Here is a 27,328-nt window from a genome sequence, read left to right as displayed (position 1 = left end):
TAGGGAGTGGGGGAGAAGTTTTAGGTTTAGTGATTTGGAAGGGAGTTTAGTGTTACTCAGTGGGAGTGATCAGGGAATATAGGTATAGGGTATGGGCAGTGGAGTTGCAGATATAGGGGATTAGGGTTAGGGAGGGTTATGGGGGTTAGGTTTAGGAAGCAATCAGTGACTTTAGGGTTAAGGAGTGGAACAGCAGTTATAGGGACTGTTGGAAGATTTAAGGTCATAGTTAGAGCTCTGGTGGGGTTTAAGACAGCTGAGTAGTTGGAGAACTAGGTTATTAAGTGGGGTCAGGCTAGTGGCAGTTAGGGAGGTTGCCATATAGAGCAAGTAATTCATGATCTACTAGCATGTGAGCACTTCCAGTAGAACCATATATAATACCATTTTGAACATTTGTGAGAGTTCTTATACAGGATTAAGTACTCTTTCAGATCATAAAGTAAATTTTTCATAGTTTTCAAAATATTCAACAAATAACATCAGTCCAATGATATTGAATCCAATTTTTGTTCACAAAAATATTGTGGCTTTGATATGCACTCAGTCAACATAGTCATTCTCATTTTTTAAATAAAAACGACTGCTATCTGCATACATATAACTCTTGATTAAGAAATAATAAATGAATGCATTGTGCTGACAAATGTTGCATGCAATGTACTTTGAACATATAGTTAAATGTCACGTTCAATCTATACATGATGTGTTTGAGAATATGGGCCTTTGAACTGTCAGTAATAGTTTCCATATTTACTAGAAAGTATGCATTACTTGCATAGCACTGAAATCTTACATAGGTCTTATGTTATTTGAGTAAAAGCTTTTGGTACTCAGAGACCTATAAAATAACAAATATAATTTGATTATCAAATGTTAAATGATTCAAAACATTATGTGGTTAGGTATGATATGCAATATATTCATGTGAATGTGTCAGTAAAGCATCACTTAATTTCACCTGAAATCCAGTACATTTATTCTCCATGCCTTAAAAAATTTGATTTTATGGTGACATTATTGATTTAGCAAAAAGTTATTCTCTTGTGTTTTAGCCTGGTGAATCTCAGGCCCCAGACAGCAGTGATACATTTGGTGAACCACAAGGTGATACACTAAGTCCACAGACTGATAGCTAGATAGAGCGCAGGTTGGGTAGGTATCTGTCCTTTTTTCCTCTTTCTTTCAGTGTTCAGTTGTTCTTCACCCATTATCTTTCATGGTCTATGGCCTTTTTGGTTGCTTATTGCTTTTCTTTTATCATTAAGCTTTTTCATCTTTCATGAGGGCCTAGCTTTCATTGCATGTTCTAGATGTGCTTCTCCTGTGGGCTTTTGTTTTCTTGTCAATGTACTCCATTGTGCCATGATGTAATATGCATGTTCAAGCTGCTCATTTAAAAATATAGTGTATCCATTTAACTGTGTAAATTGCAGTCATTTAGTGACTTCTTTGTACCAAGATATCATCCTCTAGCAGCCAAAAAAATGTTACTTTTCTGCAGATAAAATGTTTTTGTTCACTGATATTTTAAAAAAAATGAAATATTATCATAGCAAAGATTCATACTTTCCTGATGTTCCGACTGCTACACACTGACAGTATTATATTGTCTCAAAATAGTTATGATCTTAATCCAGATGAAGATAAAGAGCAATGTGGATCAGTTATATTATATTAACCATTGAAACACCTTGAACATTTATTTATTTATCTCAGGCAATATCTAAAATATAAATCTCTCTTTTATTTAACCTTCCTTTCCTTTCAAAGAACTGAGTTACAATTTTTTCTTTAGTTTCGCTGTTGTATTCTGTGGCTTTTGATATGAATATGTATGCATTAAATCACTATGTTTACTTCTCTGATGCTTTTAATCTTTTGATTGTACTTTCAGATTTAGGGTGATCTTCTTGTGTACATCTTAACAAGTGTGCATGAATAACCTACACTTTGCCTTAACTTCTAAGCACTTTATCTTTCCTTGGATAATTCAAGCACCTTTCTACTACCTAGTTCCCAAGCCTGCCTAGTTATAGTATCAGTTAATTAAGCACACAGAAAGGAATAATGTTAGTTTGATTCTTCCGCTAGAGCAATGCAATTTGCCATCATTGTTCATTTATTCCAAATATAAACTCATATTATTATTAATACTGAACACAGCAAGTGCCTTTGAATGAGAAACTGTAAGTATAGAGTTCAATAAACACCAGTAATTCACATTTGCATGGTAACTAAATATATATATATATATGCTCCATAAAGTAATTTTTTTATTACCTTATTAACTTCGTATGATAAATATTATTGCACGTTTATAAATTACAAGATTCGTTCTAATTTATTATTGATCCCTGAAGATTTACATCCCTCTATTTGGTTATCAAGAAGAAGAAGCATCTTCAACTTTCACCTAACAACTAAGCATAGTCTCTTGCACTAGTTAGAATGCTCCTCATTGGCAAGTGACGGATGAAACCAGAGTAAAATGTAAACAAGTGCTTCACTGATTCTTCTTTATTAATGTGTCTTCTCACAAGAACGAGAATGTTTGCACCCCCTCAGGTAATGGAGAAGAGTCAGGATGAGTTTAGAAACATGCATTACATCAAGATAAATGCATATCTTACAGACCATGAGAATACTCTATGGTTCACAACTGAAATGCAATCGTAATTATGCAACTTTCTTGTAGGCCTGCTGAATGTGACTGTACTGTTTAATAAAACAGAAAAAAAGCCAATTGAATATGTCATATAATGTCGTAATTATCTAAAAGGCTAACATTTATTCAGGTGTGTTATACTTTCCTAAAATACACGCTGACAGATATGAAGCACAAAATCCTGGGTTGTTTTAATACTGAAACAGGGTAAGTTAACACTGAAGAATGAGTCGGCTGTTACATACATGCATACATACATACATACATACATACTTCCTTACATTTATTTATTTATTTTGTGAACTGGATTGTTGGAGCCCCAGACATGCTTAATTGTTCAAAATGGTATTGACCATTATATAATAAAAACCTGGACATTAAAGAAGTGAGTAAACATGAGTAGATATTTCATAAACTAAAAACTAGAGCATTCTTAACCATTTATTTGCAGATTCATGAGCATTTTGAAGACTCGTGTTAAAAAGCTTTAATGTACTGTTTTTGGAGCAGCTGACTTTTCAATTTAATCCAGACAAAAAATATGAACTGTACAGTTCATATCATGACATACTAGTTCCAGCAACAATCCAGAAAGGTATTAAAGTGATTTTGAGTATCATATCTAGTGAAATGCCTAAATGCAGGGTTTAGTGCTGGCATACAAAATGAATGAAAACTCATCATCAGCTGAAAGATATTTCGTATAGCAGGCAGGAGTTTATCATTTTGGTATATAATAATTAGCACTTTCTGCTGAAAAGATTAAGCAGCAGCTCCCACATGGTCCTTAAACACATTAACTGGAACTGGAATTATTCAGCGTAATGAATGCAATACCCACTTCTGATGGAAGATGTATACAAAGTTCTTAAACTCTATCGTTGAATCACATCTCAGAATATACCGCTGGAATTGTTGACTTAGAGCTCACAGTAGCATTCACCTCCAGTACGGAATTCAAGACAAAGGCCATGAAACTGTTACTAGGAGCTCTGTGATTAAATCATAGTGACTACATATATGCCTTGCCCTGTAGAATTGCTTCAGATGTTAAGTATAAGAGACTGGACCACCAGACAATGATCGATTATATGTTTGATAAGAATGGCGGAAAAGAAGGACAATTTTCTCTCTCACATTATTTACAGGTTTCCTATAGCCTCTTACTTTTGCCATTAAAGCCCACTTGAGAGAATACAGTATTTCCTTTTGTTTCTTTAAAGTTACTCATGCTTGGAAGGAATGATGTCATACCCACAGTAGGCACAACACTGACAAGATGCAGGCATCCTCACATGACTCTCCAATCAGTATGTTTTGGACCAGCATTTATTTTAAATACAAGTACAATCAGAAAGAAAGTAAAATAAGAAAGTAAACTATGTTTGATAAGAAGTAACAATCATCCAGCAAAAAACAGGAAATAACTACTTGGCAAACAAAAATAAGTGTTTTCATTATTTATTTCCAACAGGAAGAAACTACTTGGCAAACAAAAATAAGTGTTTTCAGTATTTATTTCCAAGGCTTCAGTACTAGCTACTGCATTACTCAAAAAATTATTACATTCAAAGATGAATGTATGTGTGTGTATACATATACGACTGTTATTGTTCAGGACATGCAGAATCATCAATATATATATATATAAATTTCTGTAGATAAAAAGTTACAGAAATTGTGATAAAAAAACACAATAAAAATTGTTTCCAAAAAGAAAATGAAAACTTTCGTTTTGCAATCACTGAAGTAAAGAAAAAATAACAGTAGCAAATAACAATAACAGTACACAACGACCTAGTTTATCTGATTACTTGTAGGGAGAAAGTTTTTCTGTAGGACTAGGATTAGTGACAGGGTTGGTATTATCTGACAATTATGCTTATCCTAACTGGCAAATCCCCTCTTACCTTCATGTATTTACATTTCATACACAGCAGAAAAGTCGACAACCCAGTGTTTAACATTACCTACCATCAACCACTACAAAATTAAATTTAAACTCACAGCAGTGTACTCTGTCAATGAGATGTGCACGCAACAGCTTATGCTACAATTATATATACAGATTGTGGACAAATGGAGCCCTGTGCATTGTAATGAATGTGAACCCTGTCTGCTATACCAGTATACTATTACTTGTCTGTCTCTCCTTAGTTACCATAAACGCTGTTCAAACCTGTCAGTGTACAAACTATTTTCTTCTTTAGTTTTACAATTATGACAGAGCTTTTCGGTTTCATTTAAAACCTTTGTTTAAGATTTTACTGAAAAAAAAGTCTGCCGGACATTTTCTAAATGAAACAAAACACTCTCTGATAAAAATCGTAAACTTTTCTTCCCTTAAAAGTAACATTTAGTGAAAATGCCTCTGACAACATATTAAACTACAAGAGACATGCTGGGAATCATACTCTAATAATATATAGTGAAGCACTAATTAGCAGCTATGTGAAGAGTGTAGGAATTCAAAAGACAAATGTGTGACAGATTTGCTAACACCCTTTGGGCATCCCACTGGGCACAAGTACCCCTTTCAGGAGCAATCCAAAGTACTGTCTGATAAAGTAACTTGGGTAGAATTACAAATAAGATAAATGAAAGCTGTGAGAATCAAACCCTGAATTACAGGGAGCAGCTTTTCAATAGCTTATAGCCTTACTCATCTGCACTAAGTGCTAGACAAATGGTTGTTATCCAAACACAAATAATTTCACACCTGTGGGCCTGCAAAAAATAAATAAATAAATAAACTAAACTGAAAACTGTAATCATAGTTAAAAAGGCTTCCTACTGCCTAGTTTATTTGCAACTAAATAATATGGATACTGTAAACATTCAGCAAAAAAAAACAATGATCACATGTAAAAAATATGACTCGTGATGATGCTGCTGTTTACTACAATAAATTTCCTTCCACTACACCATAACTGGTTGACAATCCAGAGGACAACTGAGGACCCTAGTCCAAATTTCCATTTGCCCTAGAGCAATATTAAGGTTCTTTCTCAAAGATAGGACATACATATGAGGCAAAAGGATAGGACATATATGTGGCAAAAGCAGAGATGCTCTGCAAAATTAGAGATAAGCAGGCTGATAGTTGGTGTGGAGTATTAGCTGTACTGCTACTTGTACTTAGGGTACAAGTTTGACTCTGTAAAGTAGCTGAATTAGACAGGAGCATTATGCACACACACACACACACACACACACACACACACACACACACACACACACACACACACACACACACACACACACACACACACTGCTGCAGTATAGCAGATATTTGTCTCATTATCTTAGCTAGTCACTGCTACAATTCAAAGAAACGTTCTAAGCTGCATCCTGTTTGGCAAAATACAGTGACATTTAGACATAGAAAACAAAAAGAATGCTGCAGTATACAAGACATCTTCTACAAAAAGCCTGCACTTTCAAATTCAGCTGCAGGAAGTCTTGATCTTTAGCTTATATTTGAGACAAAGATCGAAGCAAGATGATGTTCAGTGCAGCAGCTTTTTCATCAGCAATTTCATGTTTGTGTTTTTATTTCTTATTATGGTTGGCCTAGGTTGCCTTGTGCAGGATCCAGTCCTGTTTGCAAATGTTTGTAGGTTAGGGTTAGATTAGGAGCTAGATAGGGATAGCTTTTTTGTGTAATATACGATGTGTGTCCAACTGTCTTGTTTAATTGTAGTGTTATGGAAAGAATTTTTCATAAGGTAATGGCTTTAGATGTAGGGCCATGGTAAGCATTAGCACACATGAGTAAAATGGTGTAGGGGCATTTATTAAGTCTCATGAAAAAAGTTGTACCAATTCACTGCATCTGTTGCTGACTTTCATTGACTGAATCAGAAACGTATTCCTGTTGCTATAAATGATAGCAGTACATGGATATGATTTAGGATAGCCAGGACTACCCACAGTGGTAGATTCAGGAATGTTCTGGAAAATGATAAGGAAGATATGAGTTTAGTCATTGTAAATAACAAAGTATTTATTTTACATAAGATGCTTGTATGGCAGATACCTGCCTGTGTTTCCAATTAGATGCACTAAAACTGGATGATGCAACATGCATTTTCCTTATAAATAAAACAGGAAAAAAGGAAATATAAAAACAACCCTCAAGCATATGTTCTACTTAATTTAAAAAAAAGCTTGAAATTAGAAAAACTAGAATCCCTCATTAGCATTAATGTATTTTCCCATTAACATTGCTTTATGTGCATAAGGCATTTGAGGATTGGATGTGTCGTGGGTGGTGGGGACAATAAAGAACAAAACTTTAAATGTACGTCATTCATGAATGCCATTCTAATATGCTACTAACCATACTGAGTGTGAATGGCTAATGTAGACAGACAGATATCTTGTATACTGAAGCAGTGTGTGTGTGTGTGTGTGTGTGTGTGTGTGTGTGTGTGTGTGTGTGTGTGTGTGTGTGTGTGTGTGTGTGTGTGTGTGAGTAATGCTCCTGTCTAATTCAGTTACTGTACAGAGTCAAACCTGTACCTTAATTACAAGTAGCAGTACAGCTAATACTCCACACCAACTACCAGCAATCAAAGATAGACAGGACATCAAGAGCTGAAGAATAACACTTAAAATTGCAGTAGTTGTCACAAATGAGATGGGCAGCTGGCCTTATGTTCTACAGGTATCACAAGTTAGCTAACAAATTCCTGTACTAATTACTTAGCTTTTTATTGGCCCTGCAGGCTTTCTGTGTTTCTCTTATATCCAACAGCTGCTCACTACTGGATGATTCCCATCTTGCAGGGATTGAATGCCTGCTAATGATATGTATACATGTCGAACATCTGAGCAACATAACTGTGATCTTGGGAGCAGAGAGAGTTTAAATATAAGTAGGTAGAATATGAATTCTGAAATTGTGGTAGCTTGTCATTTTCACATACTCTGAGAGACAGTAACGTTTGGGCTAGTATTTATGCATACCAGGAGTGTGGGTGTATAGTTACCCATGATGAGGAATACAGAGATAAAAGTGGCATATAAAAATGCTTTAAAAGTGTAAGAGCGAGTTTTAAAGTTTGCTATTTTTGTCTCAGTCAGTCTTTAATTTTGTCCTCATTTTTGACTGACAACATCTGACCAGGACCTCTGCTTTTACAGCAGGTATATCAAAGCAGACTAGCCATGACTAGAATAACTCTGAACTATGGTCATGGCGAGTAGGAGAACTGGGCACCTTGGGCAGCATCATACTGCTGACAAAGAGTGTTTTTCTTGTATGTTTCACTCTCCACACTGACCAGTAACATCCTTGGGGGGTTGTAATGGACATCAGCAATGGAAACCCCTAACTTTTTTCAAGGAGCTGATGTCAATAGGACAATCTGCCCACCTGCAGGCAACACTCTGCAGTTGTTTCATTGATTTCCACCAGAGAAATCAACCAAGCGAAAGTGTCCCAAGCTTACATGTCTCGATACAGGATGGGCAGAACCACTTTCCCTGCCTACTCCATCAAGCATATGAGAAACTATTCAGTTAAGGCAAAACTGACCAGAGTCAGGGTTTTATTCCCCTATGCTACTGGCCTGGGCTGCAATTGCACTTTATTTGTAGAAGTATTAGATTAGAGTATTGGGTCTCACACTTTTGATAAACTTACCAAGCAGTAATATCTACACAGATGCTCAAAGAACTATAGAGTTAAAACAGTAAGCAGTGAGTGAAACTATTGTCAGACTACTGGATGTAAGAATAAGGCCTACGAACATGAACTTGCTGATAAAATATGTAAAAAAAAGTATATTTAAAATATGAAATGATAAAAAGCATATTTGTTATGGAAACAACACATAAAAGTAGAGGGTTTTGCTAATCCATTGCAACAGCAATTTAGACACTTCTGCTTATGACAGAATAATAAAAATCTTCTCATTTTGAATGATATGGAATATTTTTGTGCAATTTACTACAAGTAAGACAACAATGGAGAAACACAGGGCATCAGGTTTCTAACGTAACTTGCTTTAACGATGAACCTGAATAAGAAATGAAGTTATCCTTTTATTGTCAGTGGGAAATATATTTTCAGGACTAGAAGGGCATGCTGAAATCATTGAGATGAAATTTGGTTTATACACTAAAGGTGTAGGTCTCATTTTCAATTCTTTTGTGCCTTTACTTTAAGCCCTATGAAAGTGTGCATGTCTTTTCTTTTTTATTTATATTGAATACAATACTAAAACTACTTAATACTTCTGAAAAAGAATGGAATATACCGAATGAAGCATTTGTATCTAATTTAACTACTCAAGCCAATTAAAATTAAATAACTATATTCTTCTGCTTTAAATTATATTTTGAATACAACAAATGAATGTGATTAGCATAAAAATGCACAGCTAGTCCAGTCTTTTTTTCTTTTTATAGTGACAGTGGGATACTGCAGATTAAGGAAGCAAAGACACAAAGTATTACTAAAAGCTCAGATACAGGTTTGTTTCATGTTTTTGAAACATGAAAAGGCATTATACCTGAGCAGCAAATTGTAAAAAAGCATGACTATCTGATTCATAGTATATTATGTGCATAGTTTTAGAATGATGCAGCAATGGGCTTTATGCTTTTATTGGTTCTAATACTGTAAATCACAATACAAATTACACCTGAAAAGTGATTTCTAAATTGAAAAGGACTGGTTTAATATTCAGAATTTTCTGAAAAATATAACTTTTTTCAAGCTCATTTTAGCGTTTTAGATTTAGAATTTCTTTTATCAGATGCTTCAAGCTGCAACTAGTTATTTTTCTAACTCAAAAAGTAATTTAATCTCTTTTTGACATATTTTTACAGTAAATGGGTCAATATACCATACAATACTAAAGCCATTTATACAGATAGCAGCTTGAGTTCAGTAGCTCTGTATCTGTGCTTGAATATATGTATTGCTTGTTCTACATTGCCACAGTTTTGGATTGTATTAGAGTAGCTCCAATCTTCTCAACAGTATTTTTTTTTTAATTCATGAAGTCTCATTTCATCAAAACTAATAATACAAGTCAGATCCCATGGATGAATCTCAAATATGTAGAATTTATAACCTATCTTGAGGATGGATAACCTAAAAGTTGATTATATTAAGGAATTTAGTACAAAAGGTGGATACTATATCAAGAGTAGGATATGTTTGCCTTGCCTTCACCCCTCTGCATAAAATGTTTCTGTAAATGATACTCAATGCTGTGTGCCATAGGAACCATGTAAACAGTTGCCTGTCAGATGTCCACAGTCTCTGTGGCCCAGAGTACCAGTCCAAACTGCACACTGGCCATATGTCACATTCGACTCAGGGGGTACATACTATATGTACCAAAGATGATGAAGCAGCACCTGATTGCAGATAGTAGATGACCGGGCATTGTGCGGAATGCAATCCGAGGATTTTAGACCACAGAAAATGGGCTGCTGTTAATTTACATGCAAAGGGAGAGGAACTGCATATGTCAGAGGAACAGGCTAACAGAGGGTTATAGTTCCTTGGTCACATTCACTAATGGGTATTGTGCATGAAGTGGCTGACTGTGCTATGTGAAATATTTGCTTTAGATTAGGGTGATATATCTATAAATTTGAATGTGAGTATGTTGCATTTCTGTAAAGGATGAAGAAATGTTGACATTCTCTTGCTGTGGCTGCCTGTGCCCTTCTCTTGGTGTGTAGAAGCTGTTCTTCCCATACAGGGTTCACTTCAAAATACTTGCTCCACATGCGATAGCACTGGCTCTGCTGTGGTATTCAGTGTTTGTTGGTTGACCAGCTTGGAAAGTGACCAACATTTTCCATCTTGGTCATTGTAGCCTCACTTGTATACCAAAAATCTAATGCTATAATCTTACTTCAGCATCTCTTCTGTATCTGTTGTGATATTGTTGACAGCTAACCTTTGGTCTGAATTATTACTGCTTTCTTCAAGCTATAGGCATATACCCAGACTAATTAAGGGACAAATGGGGAAAATGCCCTGTGACCCAATATAAATGGGCTTACTTTGTCATATATTATCAGATATCATAACCTACAAGCTTTTTTAGTTGCTTTTAGAGTTGAATGGTCGGTCATAGGAAGACACAACACAAATCTGGATGGTACAGTGGCACACTGAGTAGAGTTTGTGTCTCACATTTCCTGGTGCTTTGGTTCAGCTCCTGGTCAGGGTGCCTGTTGTACTGAATCTACATGTCCTCCTTGTCTTCAGATGAGTTTTTGCCAGGTGTTCTGATTTTATTCCCTTTTCAAAAGTATATCAGAAGGTGAATTTATGATGCTATAAGATGCCTGTAAATATGTGTTCATTAAGTGTAAATGTGTGGCCTCCCATTTAGGATCAGTTCTCTGCCTTACACCTGTGTGGTGATAAAGTAAGCACCTGCACCCCCATAATCCTAAACATGATAAAGCAGATATCAAAAACTGAAATTAAAAGTTCAAGATTAATATAGTTCATTTTGTTTGAAAAGCTGAATGCTGATTTAAATCATGCTCAGAACTTGCCACCACAGTGTAGACTAGTCATTGCTTATACGTGAGTATTTTGCTCTCATAAATTTTTTTTTTTTTTGTCACTTGAGTACTTTTTTATTTGATTTTCTTCATTTTGTCTCTGGGAACTGCTAGTACCTGATGCATTTTCTGTCTGAGGCCATGCTGCAAAACTTTAGTGATACAAAGCAACAGCGCATTTATTCTTTGCTTATGTCTGGCTAAATTCCTTAAATACAACCTAGATATCCTGGGATTGATTAGCAAGCTTGTGTCTGGAGGAGCCAGGCAGGGATAGTGGAAATGTGTGAGTGACCCTGGCATCCTGAGGGATGAGAGGTAGCTTAGTTGACATTTCTGTTGCCTCATTCTAGTACTTTGATAGATTAAATCAATGGCAGGACCAAGTTCTGTACAGGATGATACCAGCCAGTCCTTTGAATTTTAGCAACTGAAGCTGGCAAATGTTTGAAAGCACACATGCAGCAGGAGGCTGTTATTGCAGTACTCACCCTGGAAGCCTGCATGACAAAGTGCTGAAGGGATGAGTTAAATTACATAAAGAAAATTCCCCATAAAGCACCAAAAATTATGACACACTAAGGTGCTACCTCACCTTAAATTCCAACCACCTTTAGTAGAAATCTCCATTCTTGATCTTGACCTGCCATCATCCCTAGCCAGAAGGGTAAGCCAGACACGTTGATCCTCATGGAGAGGGGGTTGCCAGTGGGTGATAATCTAATAGCAAGAATGCCAGTGTGTGGCCAAAAAGATGATAAAGCAGGAGCCTAGCTCTGTGGCTTAGAAAGGCTGAATCCCTAAGTATGACCTAGATACACCAAGACTGGTTATTGGTTTAAGCACTGAAGGATTTGAACAGGCCAGGCAGTAGGAGTGAGTATTTGATATCAGTTTGCCCATCCTGTGAGAGATGGAGGTGGTCTCATCCACTGCAATGACAGAACCTGCTGCATAAGTGATGCACAGCTTGCAACATAATGAGCCTATAATGTGTACTTATCTGTGCCAAGCTGGGATTGCACAGTACAGTAGTCATCATGCGATTTGAGAATTCCCACAGATAAAGGCATAGCAGTTTCTCAAATATACGAGCATGCACATTAGCCATTGGGGAAGAGAGAGAACCATTTACATGAAAACCCTGATGGCTGATTGAATAATCATCTCTCACCCCAGCAATAAAGAAAATGGGTAGTCAGTAACACCAGGATTGTTGACTAGCAAAAAACAAGAGAGGTGGGAGGTTGGCATAATGATTAAGCTGTTTCCCTTATAGACAGAAAGTGCAGGGTTTGATTCTCACATGAGGTAATTGGCTAGGCTTAAAATGGTCCACAAGGGCAGTTAGCCTAGTACTAATCTATAAGGGGGGAATTAAGATGATAAACTAAAAATCATATATATTTTCTATGTTTGCACTTAATTTATTCTGTAAACAGTTTACATGTTTCTCCTTTGGATAGGCATTCTTATCCTTGTAGTTTGTTTATTGCTTTCTCAGATCATTCTGTGTTTATACCTTTTCTTTTTATTCCTTGCTTTCTTCTTTTTATATTTTTCTTAGAGTTTTTGCATTTCACCTGGCCTTACACTGTTCTAATTGTGTCTCTTCCCAGTTATGTCAAACCTACTGAAGAAATATGTTAGGATCCTTCATGCTTATTTTCACATTAATTTCTTAACGTTTTAGTTGCTATTGATTGCATTCTTGGAACTTGTTATCAGTCCATTTACCTATCTCCAATGGATTTGGAAAGACATATAATAGAATTTATGGTTTATCCCAAAATTTGCTATGCAAAACCTGCTTACGACTGACATGTGTTAATTATGCTTCTTCTACAAAAGTACACCAACTAAATCACTTTAACACACCTGAAAGCCAATTCTTGCCCTTATCAATGTGGTGTGACTGGCTCCCCTCTTTCAAGATGTGTGATAGTTTCATATTGGCATTGTCTTTGATTCTTTATATTTTATTCATTCTTTAACACTAATGTCTTCCCACTTTCCTCTTTCCCCAGTTCCATTTCTTTGCCTGTGGCAAATGTAATGGATATACTTTTTTTCTTGAATATCCTAAAGTGCATTTGTTTTTTACCTTCCTAAATAGAAACCCATCACTCACATTACCAGGTCTAACTCCTAAGCATATTGATTAACATCAGAAACCCTTCCCTCATTGTTTTGTTATACTCTGTTCATGACTCAGGCAAACCAGATAGCGTCACAAAGTCAAAACCCCATCTCTTTTCTCATTAAGTAAGCTGTCACCTCTTCTTGTATCTCTTAATTTTCACTAAACTCAAGTAAAACATTAATAGCAGTGAAACGTGTTGCTTTCTTGATTCATCTGTTTGAATCTTCGCTTGTAGAAATTGTACTTTATTGTTGGCACCAAGCTGTTACAATAACACTGTTTTACATAAAATAGGGAAGAAAAATAAAAATCGGTTCATCAGTGAGTGGCACCAAACAGCTTCATGGTGCAGGGAGAAATGAAGAAGAGAACCTTGGCATCTTTGGTTCCCCAAGGAAGAGAGCAAGAGAGAAGCAATACTCATTATTAGTGTTACAGAGGATTCAGGGATAGAGTTTGGCTGCACTAACAATTTAACATGAAAGAGTGCTGTAACACTATAGTCCGTTGATCTGAGGGAGAGCAGAAGAGAAAAAGTAGTGCAAAAACTCAAAATATATCAAAGAGCTAGACTAGCTCCTTGCAACACACAGACTGCAAACAAAAAATGTAAACAGCCCCAGTCTCAGTTATGGCTGCTTAAATTAATACTGATAATGCATTCCTGTCCAGCTGAGCAGCCTCTTTACAAAAGCAATCACACGAGGTGACTTGCAGGGAAAAATGTGTAAGTCTCTTACATGATGCTCACCCCCAATGGTTTGTTCCTGGGATAGTTGTCTCCTTTGCACTGCCCTATTTGTGGCTTTGTTGGGACTCAAATATCAGGGCTCATCAGTGTACCAAGAGATAGAGCCCATTTAAAGGAAGACGAAAAACAGCAAACAGAAGGCAGCGTGGGAAAGACAAAAACACGTAAGATGGCAGTGAAACATAAATGATGTGTGGATGAGTCTAGGTCAATAGAACATAGATGTTTAGGTAATAGCAGACAGGTAAAGGGAAATGGTAGGGAGTGTAAGATTTGCAAGCAGCACATGATTAAGAACAGATGAAAGAGATGACAAGCAAAAGTTAGTGTTAGAAGAACAGGGGGATTTATGATAAAACAAGATTACGGGATCAGGTTGGTAAAGGGATGAGGACCACCATGCCTGAGGGACTGAGTAAACCAAATGAATTGTGGGAAAGGATGGGAGATAGAACCCTCAGCTTGGCAAAAAGTATAAGTATGAGATCATCTGACTATGTGGGACTAGAAAGTTGGCAAAACCAGCTCAACCAGAAAATATATGAATGAACATTGTTATGATTGATTCAGTTTCTACAGGATTAGTTGGACCATTGGAGAGGAAAAAAATAGAGGAATTAAGACTGACAGTAGCCAGGAAAGGCCAAACTGTAACTAAAGTATTCACAAGTGGCAGTCAACACCCATGTGTAGTGATCCTTTTAAGTACACTAATACTGAGTCAGAGGTAAGTACTGATTTGAAATGAAACAGCATGAGATAAAGGGAATACCAGGTAAAGATCTTAATTCTGATTTATTTATTTTTTTTTGTCTTTGTGTTCATTAAAAAAAATAAAGAAAGGTTACCAGAGAACATTTATATAAATGGAGACAACCAGCTGAGCAAAAAAATATACAAGGAAACAGAGAAGTATCCGTAGCAGAATAGGTGTATAATGGGAACATCTTCCCATGATAGTTTGTGGTATCCCACTGCTCCCTTCTAGTTCTTATATCAATCATAACAGGCTTTATGTTGTCTTAAGTAAGATTTGTAGGTTTATTGTAGAATGTATTGTAGAATGTGCTCAATCAGACGTGGTGGTGCAGCGGTTAGCATTGTTGCCTCACAGCAAGAGGTTCTCCGGTTCGATTCTCGGCTGGAGTGCCTTCTGTGTGGAGTCTGCATGTCCTCCCCACAGTCGAGTGATGATAAAGGCATGCAGGTAGGTGTGTCTGTGAATGGGTGTGCTTTCTTTGAAGGTTGGGCATCAGGATGGCACCTCGGCACAGTAAAAATCTACTGCCAATCATAAGTGGACCGGAGTTCCGCTGTGGTGACCCTTAACTGGGAAAAGCTGAAAGACATTACTTTATTGTAGAATGTGCTCACTCAAAGCACGATATCTTACTCTTGGTAAAAATATAATCATTCCCATAAAACATCAGATTTGTACTGCTTCCTGCTGCATTTTCTCATAGGTTTTCTACCCGGTACAATGTCACACCTTGGGTTTCTTCCTCAAGCAGAAAACTTCAAGTATCAGCTCAAATTCATCTGTCTCCAAACCTTTAAACTTGAGAGCCTTTAGCTATATACTGGCATGCTTCATCAAAGCCTTCCGTCAAAAGGGAACTTTGATGTATTTTCCATAAGTGCTCTAAAGATTGTATGCATCATAATTCTGGGATGTGAAGAAGAGATGTCCACTCATATGGTGTACAGTGGGACAGCGATTATCTTTACTTCTCAGAGCTGTTGAATCTCCAATTTGTTTGTCACTGATGCCCTTTCTTTGTGGAATCTGCATGTCACTTGTGTCCATGTGAGCTTCCACTGGAAACTAGAGGTTTTCCTCTGCATTCCAAAGACGTGCTATCAAATGCATTGTGGACACACAAAGTTTCACAAACATGTAAACTGCAGTGTATGGGTTGTGTTTTGTGTGTGTGTGTGTGTGTGTGTGTGTGTGTGTGTGTGTGTGTGTGTGTGTGTGTGTGTGTGTGTGTGTGATGTGTCTTTCAATGTATTGTTATTCCATTTTCTATCTTATATGCTTATTTTCTATCTTATGTAAAAGTGAGCAAAAGAACATGAATGAATAAATGTTCCCTGTTTGAGATGGAAAGCAAACCAGATTACAAGGTCTTATGACTACACTCCTCACTCTGGAAATCAGGAAAGAAAGAAGAAATATTCCATTGGGGTAAAAGGAAATTAAACTGAATAGTAATGGGGCAGAAATGAAAAGGAAAAAAGAGAGAATATAATAAAGGAGGATAATATGAAGGTGAAAGAAACTGCATTTGACCAGAACATGGGAAAAAAATCAGTTCTTAACAGAAAGAGTGCTGGATAGGTTGAGTAAACTCCTGGACTGAATAGTACAGACTACCTCAGTAAAAGCATGTATGTGACCTTAAGCTATGGACACTGCCTGAAGGGAATATTTGAGTTACTATGTTCCTCACCTCAAACCTTCCAGATATGTTGGGTTCACTGCAAGTTTATTTTTTTGTCTATTTTCTGTTGTTTGCCTATTACATTCACGTAAATCACAACTGCATCTTATTTCTAGATGCCTATGTTTGTGAAACTTTTAAATGCATATATACTAAAGGTATGGAAGCCATCATAGACAATTCCTAAAAGTAGGCCTACTCTTGTTATAAGTTATAGACAATTCCTAAAAGTAAGCCTACTGTTGTTATAAGTTATTAACGTAAGTACCACAATCAGTCATATTAAATGATTTCACAAAGTGGAAAGGGATAATTTATAATCCAAACAACTTCTAGGGCTATTAGCCTAACTGATACTTCATGAAAAATGTGAAGACAATCAGAGTAAAGCTTACCAGAATAATACAAGCGTCCTACTTCTGTCAGGTATGGGTCATTATGAGTTTGCTTAGGAGCAATATTGGTTTTCTGACCTTGTGACATCACTCAAAATGGTAACAGACACATTTGATGAAAGGCTGATAGCGCACACTGCTTACCGTGACTGTCCTAAGACTTTTGATACTACTCCACAGAGTCAAAAATTAAAAAAAAATGACAAATTAAATGGCAATTTATATGCAATTCAGTGTGTAAAACACTGTTATCAGGGTTGGAGGATTACCTGTGATGTCCTATGTGGCCACTTCTTTTTGGACTATTCTTTCTGAGTTACAGAAAGCTAAATATGCTGACAGTTGCAACTGGGTAGCATATCAGTTAGTAGAAGATGTTGCAATTCTACCAGAATAGTTTACAAAATTTGCACAGCTGGTGCAATAGTTAAAACCTCTTATGTAATATCAGTAATAGTCACTTCATAAGACTAGTCAAAAAAGAACATACATTTTGATGATAAAATAAATTGTCATGTCATAGAAAGTACTATAATTAACATTTGGTTACAAAACAAATGGTCAAATTATAAAAAATATGCAATCTTTATAGACCAAGAAAGATAGTAAACTAGTTGTAAAGGGTATATCTAATCACTCCAAGGGCATAATTGTGCCTTTATACTTCACAGATTTGACCCATCAATTAATATAGTTCTGCATTATGTAACTTTCTAATAAGCCACAAGAAAGAATTTGGAAGATGCAATGATTTTTTAAAAGAAAAGTCATAGCTTGGAAAACTTGATCAATTATGAAACGCTGCAGGATTAGGTATTATGTTCTTTTTCACAAGTTTACTAAAAATGTGCTGTCTGTTTGGTGAGTAAAACAATGCCTTATCGGGTTCTGTTTACCTGCAATGTATCACTGGAGAAGCTTACATCAGACCAGGGAACTTATTAGTAATAGTAAATAGCACAGATGGAAACATTTTACAATACTTTCAAAATTTATTTTCCTAAATAAGCATCCTCTCATAGTCAGAAGAAGCCAGTCATTAACTTACTTCTACAGTCATCATCATCATACCCCTTTTTCCCATTCTGTACTTGGGTCAAGGGTGATATATAAACTGTCTCCATTCTCTAGATTCAGGACAGCTCTCCTACCATGTATTAAAGTCATGCTTGATTGTCACAGGTCTCTCATGCAATCCATTTTTCTCTTTGCTAGATGTCCTTGTTTCCTCCTGTCTTCAATCCTGTCTCTTCCAAATATTCTTTACCATGTTGTTTTCTTTTTTCCTGCACATGTTCCTTGACCACCGTAATCTCTGATTCAATATAAACCCTTTGTCAGGTCTATATCGAATCAGCGAATGCTGATTCATCGACCCTATTTCACTGAAAGCTGACAACCCTGAACACTTGGAACAGCAATTTTTTTTCCCAGGGAAAAAAAATCACTGGGCCGGTTTCGGGAGTTTGCCATTTCCTCCACTGTGGTGCAATCTCGTAGTTGCTATATTTAAGTAAGAGGGTGTGGGGGACTTCATAAATACTGTTTTAAGTTTTTTTTTTTTTTTTTGGTGGAACAGCGATTTTTTTTCCATGGGAAAAAAATTGTTGTTTTGAGTGTTCGGGATTGTCAGCTTTTGGTTAACTAGAGTCAATAACTCAACGTTTGCTTTTTTAAGCATTCGCTAATTCAATATAGACCCAATCTGTCTCATATTGTCTGTCATACACTCATAAAGATATATTGTAAATCAGATTACTGTGATATGAATATCACTGTATGTCATACTTTTTTCTTGCTGGTTATATTATATCTGCAAGAAGAGAAGTTCAATTATTTTATACCTGCTGAACTTGAATAAATTGCCTGGCAGTAGAAGGCTTTATGATTTTATTTCTGTGCAACACTTGAAGGTAATAAAATGTGGGCTGTGTTTAATCTGATAAAACTGAGCTGAAGACCAACACTTATAGTTCAAGGAAAATGTATCCTAGAGAGTAAATAAGCAATTTTAAATGTGAAACATTAAAAATACCATGCTCTTTTAGAAGTATGAAAAACAGTTTAACCCCTTTCAAGAATTTAGTGTAGGTTTACTATGCAGTTATAGTAAAACTATATTTTAGAGCATTCAGAAATCTAGATGACATTGGACAAACCTGTTTCTTGCTGGTTTGCTTGATGAGGTCTGGGTTTGTGATTCAGAGACCAGTGTAGCACTACTGTTAAAGGTAGAATCCCACTGGCATGTAGCACTTTTATAGACTGGCTGGTGACGGTCACATGCAAATGCAGCAGACTGGAGAAAACGGCTAATGCAAATTAACCATGTGTATGCTTAACAAGAACTCTTCACTGGTACCAGGCTAGTTTGTTAGAGTGATTCAAGTATTAGCTTCACTGCACTATTGGGGGTGCAAACCGGATAAAGTATCTACAATCTTTTGATTGTATAAAGTCATTCGTGTGTGTGTGTGTGTGTGTGTGTGTGTGTGTGTGTGTGTGTGTGTGTGTGTGTGTGTGTGTGTGTTCTTCTGTGTTTAAATGTGTAAACATGCCTGTGTCAGTGTATTGTGTGTCTGTTCTATTTTACTTTCTCTGAGACATGACATTTTCCAGTTAATGATATGCAATTGCACATGTGTCAGAATGGAGTACTCAAAATTATTATTATTATTTTTTTTAGTGCAAACAATGTTTTAACTCAATATTCTTGACCTTCTTATACTTATCGGTTATGTCATGAGGAAGCAGAAATCAATTTGCTTTCCCATATACTTTTATTTCTCATTCAGATATAAATAAACTATGAATGTATGAAACAAAACCCTTGTCATCATTAAAAAGAATATAATAGTCCTGTTCTGTGGTACAATGGACAGAGTCCTGACTTACTCAGGCAACCAGGGGTTAGTTAGCAGTGTCAGCACAGGAAGTTCCAAGTAGGGAGAGTGAGAAGTGAAGAGGAGTGGCCTGCTTTCTCCTCCCGGGGGTCGTGAGTGATACCCACACTCAGAGACACACTCAGTGGTGTAATATCCCTGATGGACAACAGAGAAACAACCACCCATACTTCAAGTCGAGGGATGGGACTGCCTAGCATGAAATGCCATTTGTGAAGGTGAGGGGGCAGCCTTCACTGCAGCCCATGGCACAGCCCTATATCAGTACTTTGTTGGGTTCTTGTGGGTAATATGGTAACATGCAAACTTCTCAGGACATTCCTAATTGCTGTCTGAATGATAGCCTCTCCTAGTCAACCTTTATCCCAGTGAATGTGAAAAACAGGCTGATTGACCAGGAGAGAGCTGATGGTGAACAGACTCCATGGTCAATAAGGAGGAAAGAATAGAATAGCTTGTTATACTGACACACAACATTCTGCCCATAAAACTGGAAAAACAATTTTAGAAAAATAATTAGCTATTATATTAAATAGTTCTGGTTATTAAAGTAAAAAAGCTGGAGTCCAAACAAAGCTATTTATCTACATAATTTCAAAGAGACCTGTTACTAAAGAAATATTCTTATATACATACAAACACACACACACACACACACACACATATATATATATATATATATATATATATATATATATATATATATATATATATGCGTGTGTGTGTGTGAGTATGTAGAGAGGCCATTTTATTTGTATTTCACTTTATAGTTGTATGTTCTTTTATTTATCTCTTAATCAGTTTTGTTTTGCCTGAAATGTTTCTAGTGAGGTGTAGTATGTATTTCATTTTACTTACAATTGAATGCCATTGGTAGGAAAACTTTAGTATAACAAAAATTGCTAATGTACATATGCTTGGCATATTATAGAGGTTTACTGCTAAACCTGCATGGCAGCTTACCATTTACGTTGCATAAAGGATCATTCTCAAATGTCATTCTCATTCATTCATCAGTATACTATGAAGATTTTGCAATCATTTCAAAGTTGTTTGTCTTTTAAATAAAGTTGTAATATTAATTAGCAGAAAAATAGTTAAATAACCCATTATTACTTGCAGAGGATTCTTTTAATGCTACATGTTAGAATTAAGGATGAAGCTGCCTTACAATGGCTTGATTTATTGATCTTAAGACCTGATTCTCTGCTTAACTTTAATTAGTTGGCAAATATATCTTTTATATGCATTATGTCTGTATTATCAAATACAATCCTCTAACTGCATTTGTTTATTATCTTAGGAATCAGAACCTCTCTATGCCCAGATTAATAAACCTAAGAAATAACACAGTGGGCTTGTGGTGCTTCAAGATTCGACTGGAAATCTAAACCCCGCTAGCCTTTCAGCTCTCAAAGCTCTGTCTCAGCAATCATTCAAGACTGATCAAGGTTCACTCAGAATAGGCTTCTCATGTTTGCCTAAGAGGAATAGTATGTCCCATCTGACAGATTTTTCATAGTGGCAGTACAGATGGAGAATTTGCAACTTATGCAGATGCAATGTATGTATGAATCTGAACCAGAGGTTATTACCCAAGAGTGAAATTCTTGTATTTTTTATTTTAATTGCACTGCATTCCAGTTATAAACATTACTTGTGCAATGCATACTGAGCATTTCGTCTTTCTAAACCTGTTCCAAATGTCTAGGTATGCCAGAAATACCCAGATTGTAACCTTTCATCTTTGCCAGTTTTTTCTTTTTTTTTTCCCCTTGAAACTGTAAAGATTCTCCTGAACCAAAAGTTGAGTACATCAGTGCTGCTAGCTCAGCTCTGGAAAGTCTATGGAAAGCCGACTCTCGTGGGTTATATCACCAATGAGGTTCTTTTATGTAAAGCAAATGTGATAAAGTATGCTAAAGAGACAATGTGATAAACCACATAGCAGGATGACTGTTAATACATGTGTCCTAAACTACTGCCGAAGGAATATTTGAATAGGATATCTAAAATGGAAGTTTGCAGTTTGATGAAAGATGGACCTTTAATCTTACTTGTTAGAAGGCTCATAACTGACTTTCTTGCTCTAAAGGGGAAAACTTCCTTGTCTTAGATCTTGCTGCTGAAATGCGGTGTGGCCAAGTGTTTTCTCTGAGTGCCATTGTGGAGGGGAAAAATTGCCAAATATTCTTGGTATCTGGAACTAAAGTGGAAAAATGGACTTTCTTTAATAGTAGAATGTTGATGGCATGAATTTTGCTACAGCAAATGATTAAGTGATTCAGTTCTTCATTATCACTTTTATACAATAGAAAAATCAGAGTGGATTTTTATTTTATAAATTAAAATCTTACTATTAAGTCAGCTCTTTAATGTTTAAAAAAATAACCTTAATGAGTTCAAATGGAATTTGTCTGTTTGTTTTGTAAGTAAAGTTATTAAGATTATATCTCTAAATAACATTTCTCCATAGAGGAGGTAGTGAACATGTCACTTAGATGGTATGACATACCTCAGTTATTGATTATCAAACATAAAAATTATTTCTTCTTTTAACCTACTCCTGGCATTGTTGCATAACTGTCAGAGTGGAATATTTCTGTTTAAGCCAAGACTTTATAGAATAAACCTTAGATAAATATTATAATTTCTTATATTATGGAAGGTATCTGCCTGTGTTTCATGGTACCACAAAATCTGAGATTGCTGCATTTTAAAATTCTAATAGTTTGAGGTATGTTTAATCCAGCTGGTGATCATGACATTGTTTTGAATTAACATAATGGAGGAAAGTCCTGATTTACAGAGTTAGGTTTGTATGGCAAAGGTCACTGATACGCATTTTAGAAGATTTATTTGCAATTATGTAGCATTGCTTTTTTATCCTATAGTTCAGCCTAAATATTTTATAAAGTATTCAATGCAATTTGCAAAGATCCTTTCGACTAATTTATTTGTTGAAGCAATTATAATTTTATTTTGTACTTTAACTTTTAATGTTACTCCAACTGATGTTTTTATTCAATTTGCATTACTTGAAATTTCATTTTGATCTTGTGTAAAGGATGTTGACCATAAGTAGTGCAGTCTGGAAAGCTCATCCCTTCTCTAAGAAGCACAGATGAAGATGTTAGAGACTTGACTGCAGGAGCGGGAAGTTTGTAATTCAACTGCAATTCAGATTTTGAAAATGAAAGTGAAAAATGGAACTTAACAAATGATGCCTTCTTGAAACTCATCTGTTAATTAAAATTGAATATGCATTTTTGAGAACCAAAAAGTTCTACCCAAATGCAAATGTTTTCGTTTAAGATCATATTAAAAATTATGTATCAGTTACTCCTGAATCATGTATTAGCACAATAACAAATACAAGCATATTGCAAATGTCTCATGTGGCCCTTCTATATCTGAATTTAATCTTAATTTATAAAATTATGCATCTACAGCACAGTGTACAGAATTAGTTTAGCAGACATGGAAAGAATACTGATATAATGGCATATGCTATTACACTCATACACACACACACACACACACACACACACACAAAACACACTCTCACACACACTCACAATTTGCTTCAGTCAGTAATACCTTTATGCACAATGCATAAACACATTACCTAATAGACACTGATTATTTATTTCAATTATCTACTTGTAAATTTCTTGCAATTTCTGAAATAGTGCATTATCTACTGGAGCTTTCAGTGATGCAGTAGTACTTTATAAAGAGTATTCTTCCACTGTTATATATCAGATTTTTATTCAAGGCCCTCACTTAAATGGTGCAATTCAAAGTAATTTCATTCCATTTCTGTCAGCCAAAGTAGTATCCAGTTCCGTTCAACACATATTCTTTGCAAAAGTATTTGCTCATGTTATCGTTATATGTTTACGTTTCTAATTCCATGTTACTCTGTCACTATACCATATAAAATGAGACATCTTGAATAATTTTTATAAGATATGCTTAATAAACTTTGCTTGTAATAATGATAGCACCTGTGAAAGGAGATGGTTACAGCATAGTATTCTAAGACTGTGTGAAGTCTACACCCTCAAGCATGTCCTGAAAATCAGGAATTTCAGAGCAAGAAAGAAGGAAAGCTCTATACAGCAACACCTAATACTTGTTTTCTTTCTAAAGCACTACTGTAAAAATATGGACTTTGAGTGCAAACTATGTATCCACTCAAAGCCAAAAGCCATTTGTTGTCATCATTTATGGAGTTTGGTGCAGATCACCTTTCTTACAACTGAAGAAACAGATTGGTTTGTGTTTGATGTACATTTATATTTTTAGAGAAATTTTGACTTTGTGATAAGGTTTAAATTGACATTCTTTAAAACTGAGTAGGGGTTTCAAATCCTCATTCTTAGTATAAATCATACAATTAACAGTTTTTAATGAATAATTTGCACCTATTTTACCTTAGTAGCCTGAACTTCAAAGTAATTCATATCAGCTTACAGTGTTATCATGTTTTCTTTTCAAACTTTCCTACATTCACAGCATTCAAACACAATTCACAGTCTAGGTTTTTAAACATATTTTAATGTGCCCTACAGAAGTCAGCTATAAAGAAGAGGCAGATAAGTATAGCTTTCCACTTTTTCTTTTGGTCTAATATTTGACTTCAAAATCAATAATTTCTGGGGCAAAAAACAAACATTCTGTGGCATTTATCTGTAATACATCTATTCTCCTTATATTAAATGATGTCCCTAAAACCACACATAGCAAGAGTTTTTAAATAAACCTCAGTAATATTGTAAACATTTAATTATATCACTTCTAAAGATTAATACTAACCTTATATTTAAATGCAGATGGCTTCCTTGAACATTGTTTTCTATCAGTTTCTTGTTATTTCTGACACACGTTCTGAAATGTTTAAGTGTGAGTGTGAAACTGCTGTTGTACAGTCAACAAGGACAAGTAAGGTAAACCACTATAACTGTCACACAAAATTTCACTAGCACTAGAGGTAAGGGTGTGTGCCATATTGCTGAGGTGTAACATTTCCTTACTCCTGTAGAAATAATGCTCTGTCTTTTTCTAGTGCTGGGTCTTTTGAGAGTTTGCAAAATCTGTTAGTGAATGTAGCAGGCAGTTTTTGAAAAAACTGCCTCCTCATTGGTCGTACTTATTTTCTTTATGCATTCAAAATATGTTTTGGGGAATAAAGATTAAAATACTTAAAGGAGGAAAATTGTCTGAGGACATTTCTAAATTGACTAACTTTACCTCAACTAACAGTTTGCTAATGTAAATGAGCATATTATTTTTAAATGTATGTATAATACATTCTGAAATGAAATTTTTAAGATTTTTCCATTAATTTCTGTAATACACCACATGTCATTACAAATAAAAAAACAACATCAAAAAAGTGTGGGTACATTAATAAAATATGTGTTAAAAGATATACAACTTCTAGAAGCTAATCTAAATTATTTAAACAAATGCAGTCAAGTAGGGTGCTATGTTTTTAAACAAAACAGTTTATATGTTTTTGCAATTTTTAAAAATTAAATGATACTAATTATTCTGTTTTTTTTTTTTTTCAAAATGTTAAATTATTCCAGTTCAACTGTTAGAAATTCATCTAACGTGGATGATCATCTGTACATCTGTGGAATGTGTGCAACTTTAGTACCTGAAGAGGAATTTTAAACCTTTATGTTCAATTAATGACTTTTTTGTACAATACAGTTTGAAAGAATGAATGGTGAATCCACAAGTCTTACAGCTAAGCAATCTTACTCAGGTTTTACATGATTACACAAACATGGGAAAGATAGTCAATTAAGCACTTTGTTCTCCTTGTGTGCAGATGCAGGGCAACTAACTGAAAGCTTTAAAAAAATGACTTACTTTCCAGCAGAATATACTTTTTTGTTAACGTCATTGTGGATGTGTGCTTAATCTCTCTGATGACATTTAAACTCTAGGGCTATAATTTACCATCAGAAAATTATAAAATAGTTAAGTATTTAATTGTTTATTGCATTTCAAATGACTATTCATGTATTTAATTGTATTTTACAGGGCTTTGATTTGGTGTCACTGGGTTTCAGCCACATGTAGTAAATCTTGTCTGGTTTTATAGAAATCTGCCAAGATATTTATAAATTTAATGTGCTGATGCATAAAATGTATCTTCAGTATTGTGTTCAGTATACCACTGGGGAACTAAATTGATTCATAGATATCAATTTTGCTAATCCCAAGCAGTATGCATTTCCATTTATTTATTTTTTTTCATGAATAGCACACATAAGTGCCTACTACTATGTACAAAAAATACTCTCTCACTCAGGGTGGAAATCAGTTCTATGACAGCATTATATAGCACAGCATAGTGATGTAAGGAAGGTAGTTAATGTACAGGATGCATACCTAACAGGACCAGATTAAGTAGGGGATAAACAGGACATTCATCCTGATCCCCACCCCATGTGCTGACCCTCCACTACTGTGCTGCTTACAGGAAAAAAATATCAACTTGCAATTAAATCAACAGTGATAATCATTTAATCAACTTCAATTTTATGGTTGCTGAAATGGCAGTCTGCCAAAAGGTACTGGGCAAAGTACTGCAATGAGCTATTATATATCCATATTATTTCTTTGCTGAGCCTAATAATACCCTGAGTGCAGTAGAACATCTGCAGTCATGCAGCAATTCTTGTGGGGGTTGTCTTTTCAAGCTGATTGCACTTGAAAGACAGACTGCACACAAGACTTAGGTTTCCCTTTCCCTTAATCATGGTACTGAATTTGTGGTATTCTGTGCAATTATTACACTCATTAAACATCAGAAAGGTATCACTTCTGATCAACAATTAAAAAAAATATATATATGATCAGCTGAAATATTTTTTCTCAAATGTAAATCAGATTTCCATTTGGACAGGTGTCCCGGTCGTGGAAATAAAGGTAGAATTTGGCTAGACTTGTAAGGGCCCTAGTGCCATTAGCCTAGTAACTTCCTATGGTCCTATGAATCCACTTTGTAACTGTGGAGTGTCATATCTCCTATAACCTTTATTTATTTATTCATTGACATTTGGTGACTGGGAAGGTCTGAGTGGGTCAGGAACCCATTTTCTGAGGAGGCCCAGGTAGAAAAGCTGCAGTAGAACAAGTATAGGCAAGTAGAGATGTACAGTAATATGTTAAAAAATACATTATTATATGTGTCCAGGAAGGCTACAGACAAACACTTATTCAATATTGCTAAATAAAAGAAAACAACTTACATCTATTAATTATCATGAGGTTTAACATACAATTAAAATTCAGCTTGTAGTACAGTATCTGTCAGGAAAGAATCAGATTAGTTTTGCCTGGAAATTGTAGGCAGAGAGGTTGAGACATAGAGTATGTAGACTATTTAAGTATAAGATATTAGGGAGAGCAAAAGATACTGGAACTAGTAAAGGTCTAAGAGGAAAGAATTAGG

At 35.5% G+C, this 27,328-nt stretch overlaps 1 protein-coding gene across 6 annotated transcripts in view; it reads left to right on the top strand.

Annotated features, from left to right (window-relative positions):
- DAB1 (DAB adaptor protein 1) overlaps positions 1-25,286 on the top strand; it is a 2,980,230-nt gene extending 2,954,944 nt beyond the window's left edge. For 5 of the 6 annotated variants that reach the window (XM_044085521.1, XM_044085520.1, XM_044085519.1 and 2 more), the window contains 2 exons: positions 1,056-1,155; positions 21,155-25,286. In XM_044085521.1, the coding sequence (XP_043941456.1) occupies positions 1,056-1,139 (84 nt within the window). In that variant the 3' untranslated portion in view covers positions 1,140-1,155; positions 21,155-25,286. The remainder of the gene's footprint in view (positions 1-1,055; positions 1,156-21,154) is intronic. The other variant, XM_044085518.1, reaches the window with a different exon arrangement.
- Positions 25,287-27,328: the final 2,042 nt, after the last annotated feature.

The sequence above is a fragment of the Protopterus annectens genome, chromosome 10.part0, assembly GCF_019279795.1.
Source record: "Protopterus annectens isolate FY-2018-M chromosome 10.part0, PAN1.0, whole genome shotgun sequence".
Classification (NCBI taxonomy): domain Eukaryota; kingdom Metazoa; phylum Chordata; order Ceratodontiformes; family Protopteridae; genus Protopterus; species Protopterus annectens.
Note: the sequence above shows the minus strand (reverse complement) of the source record. Positions and strands in the feature narration are given on the sequence as shown.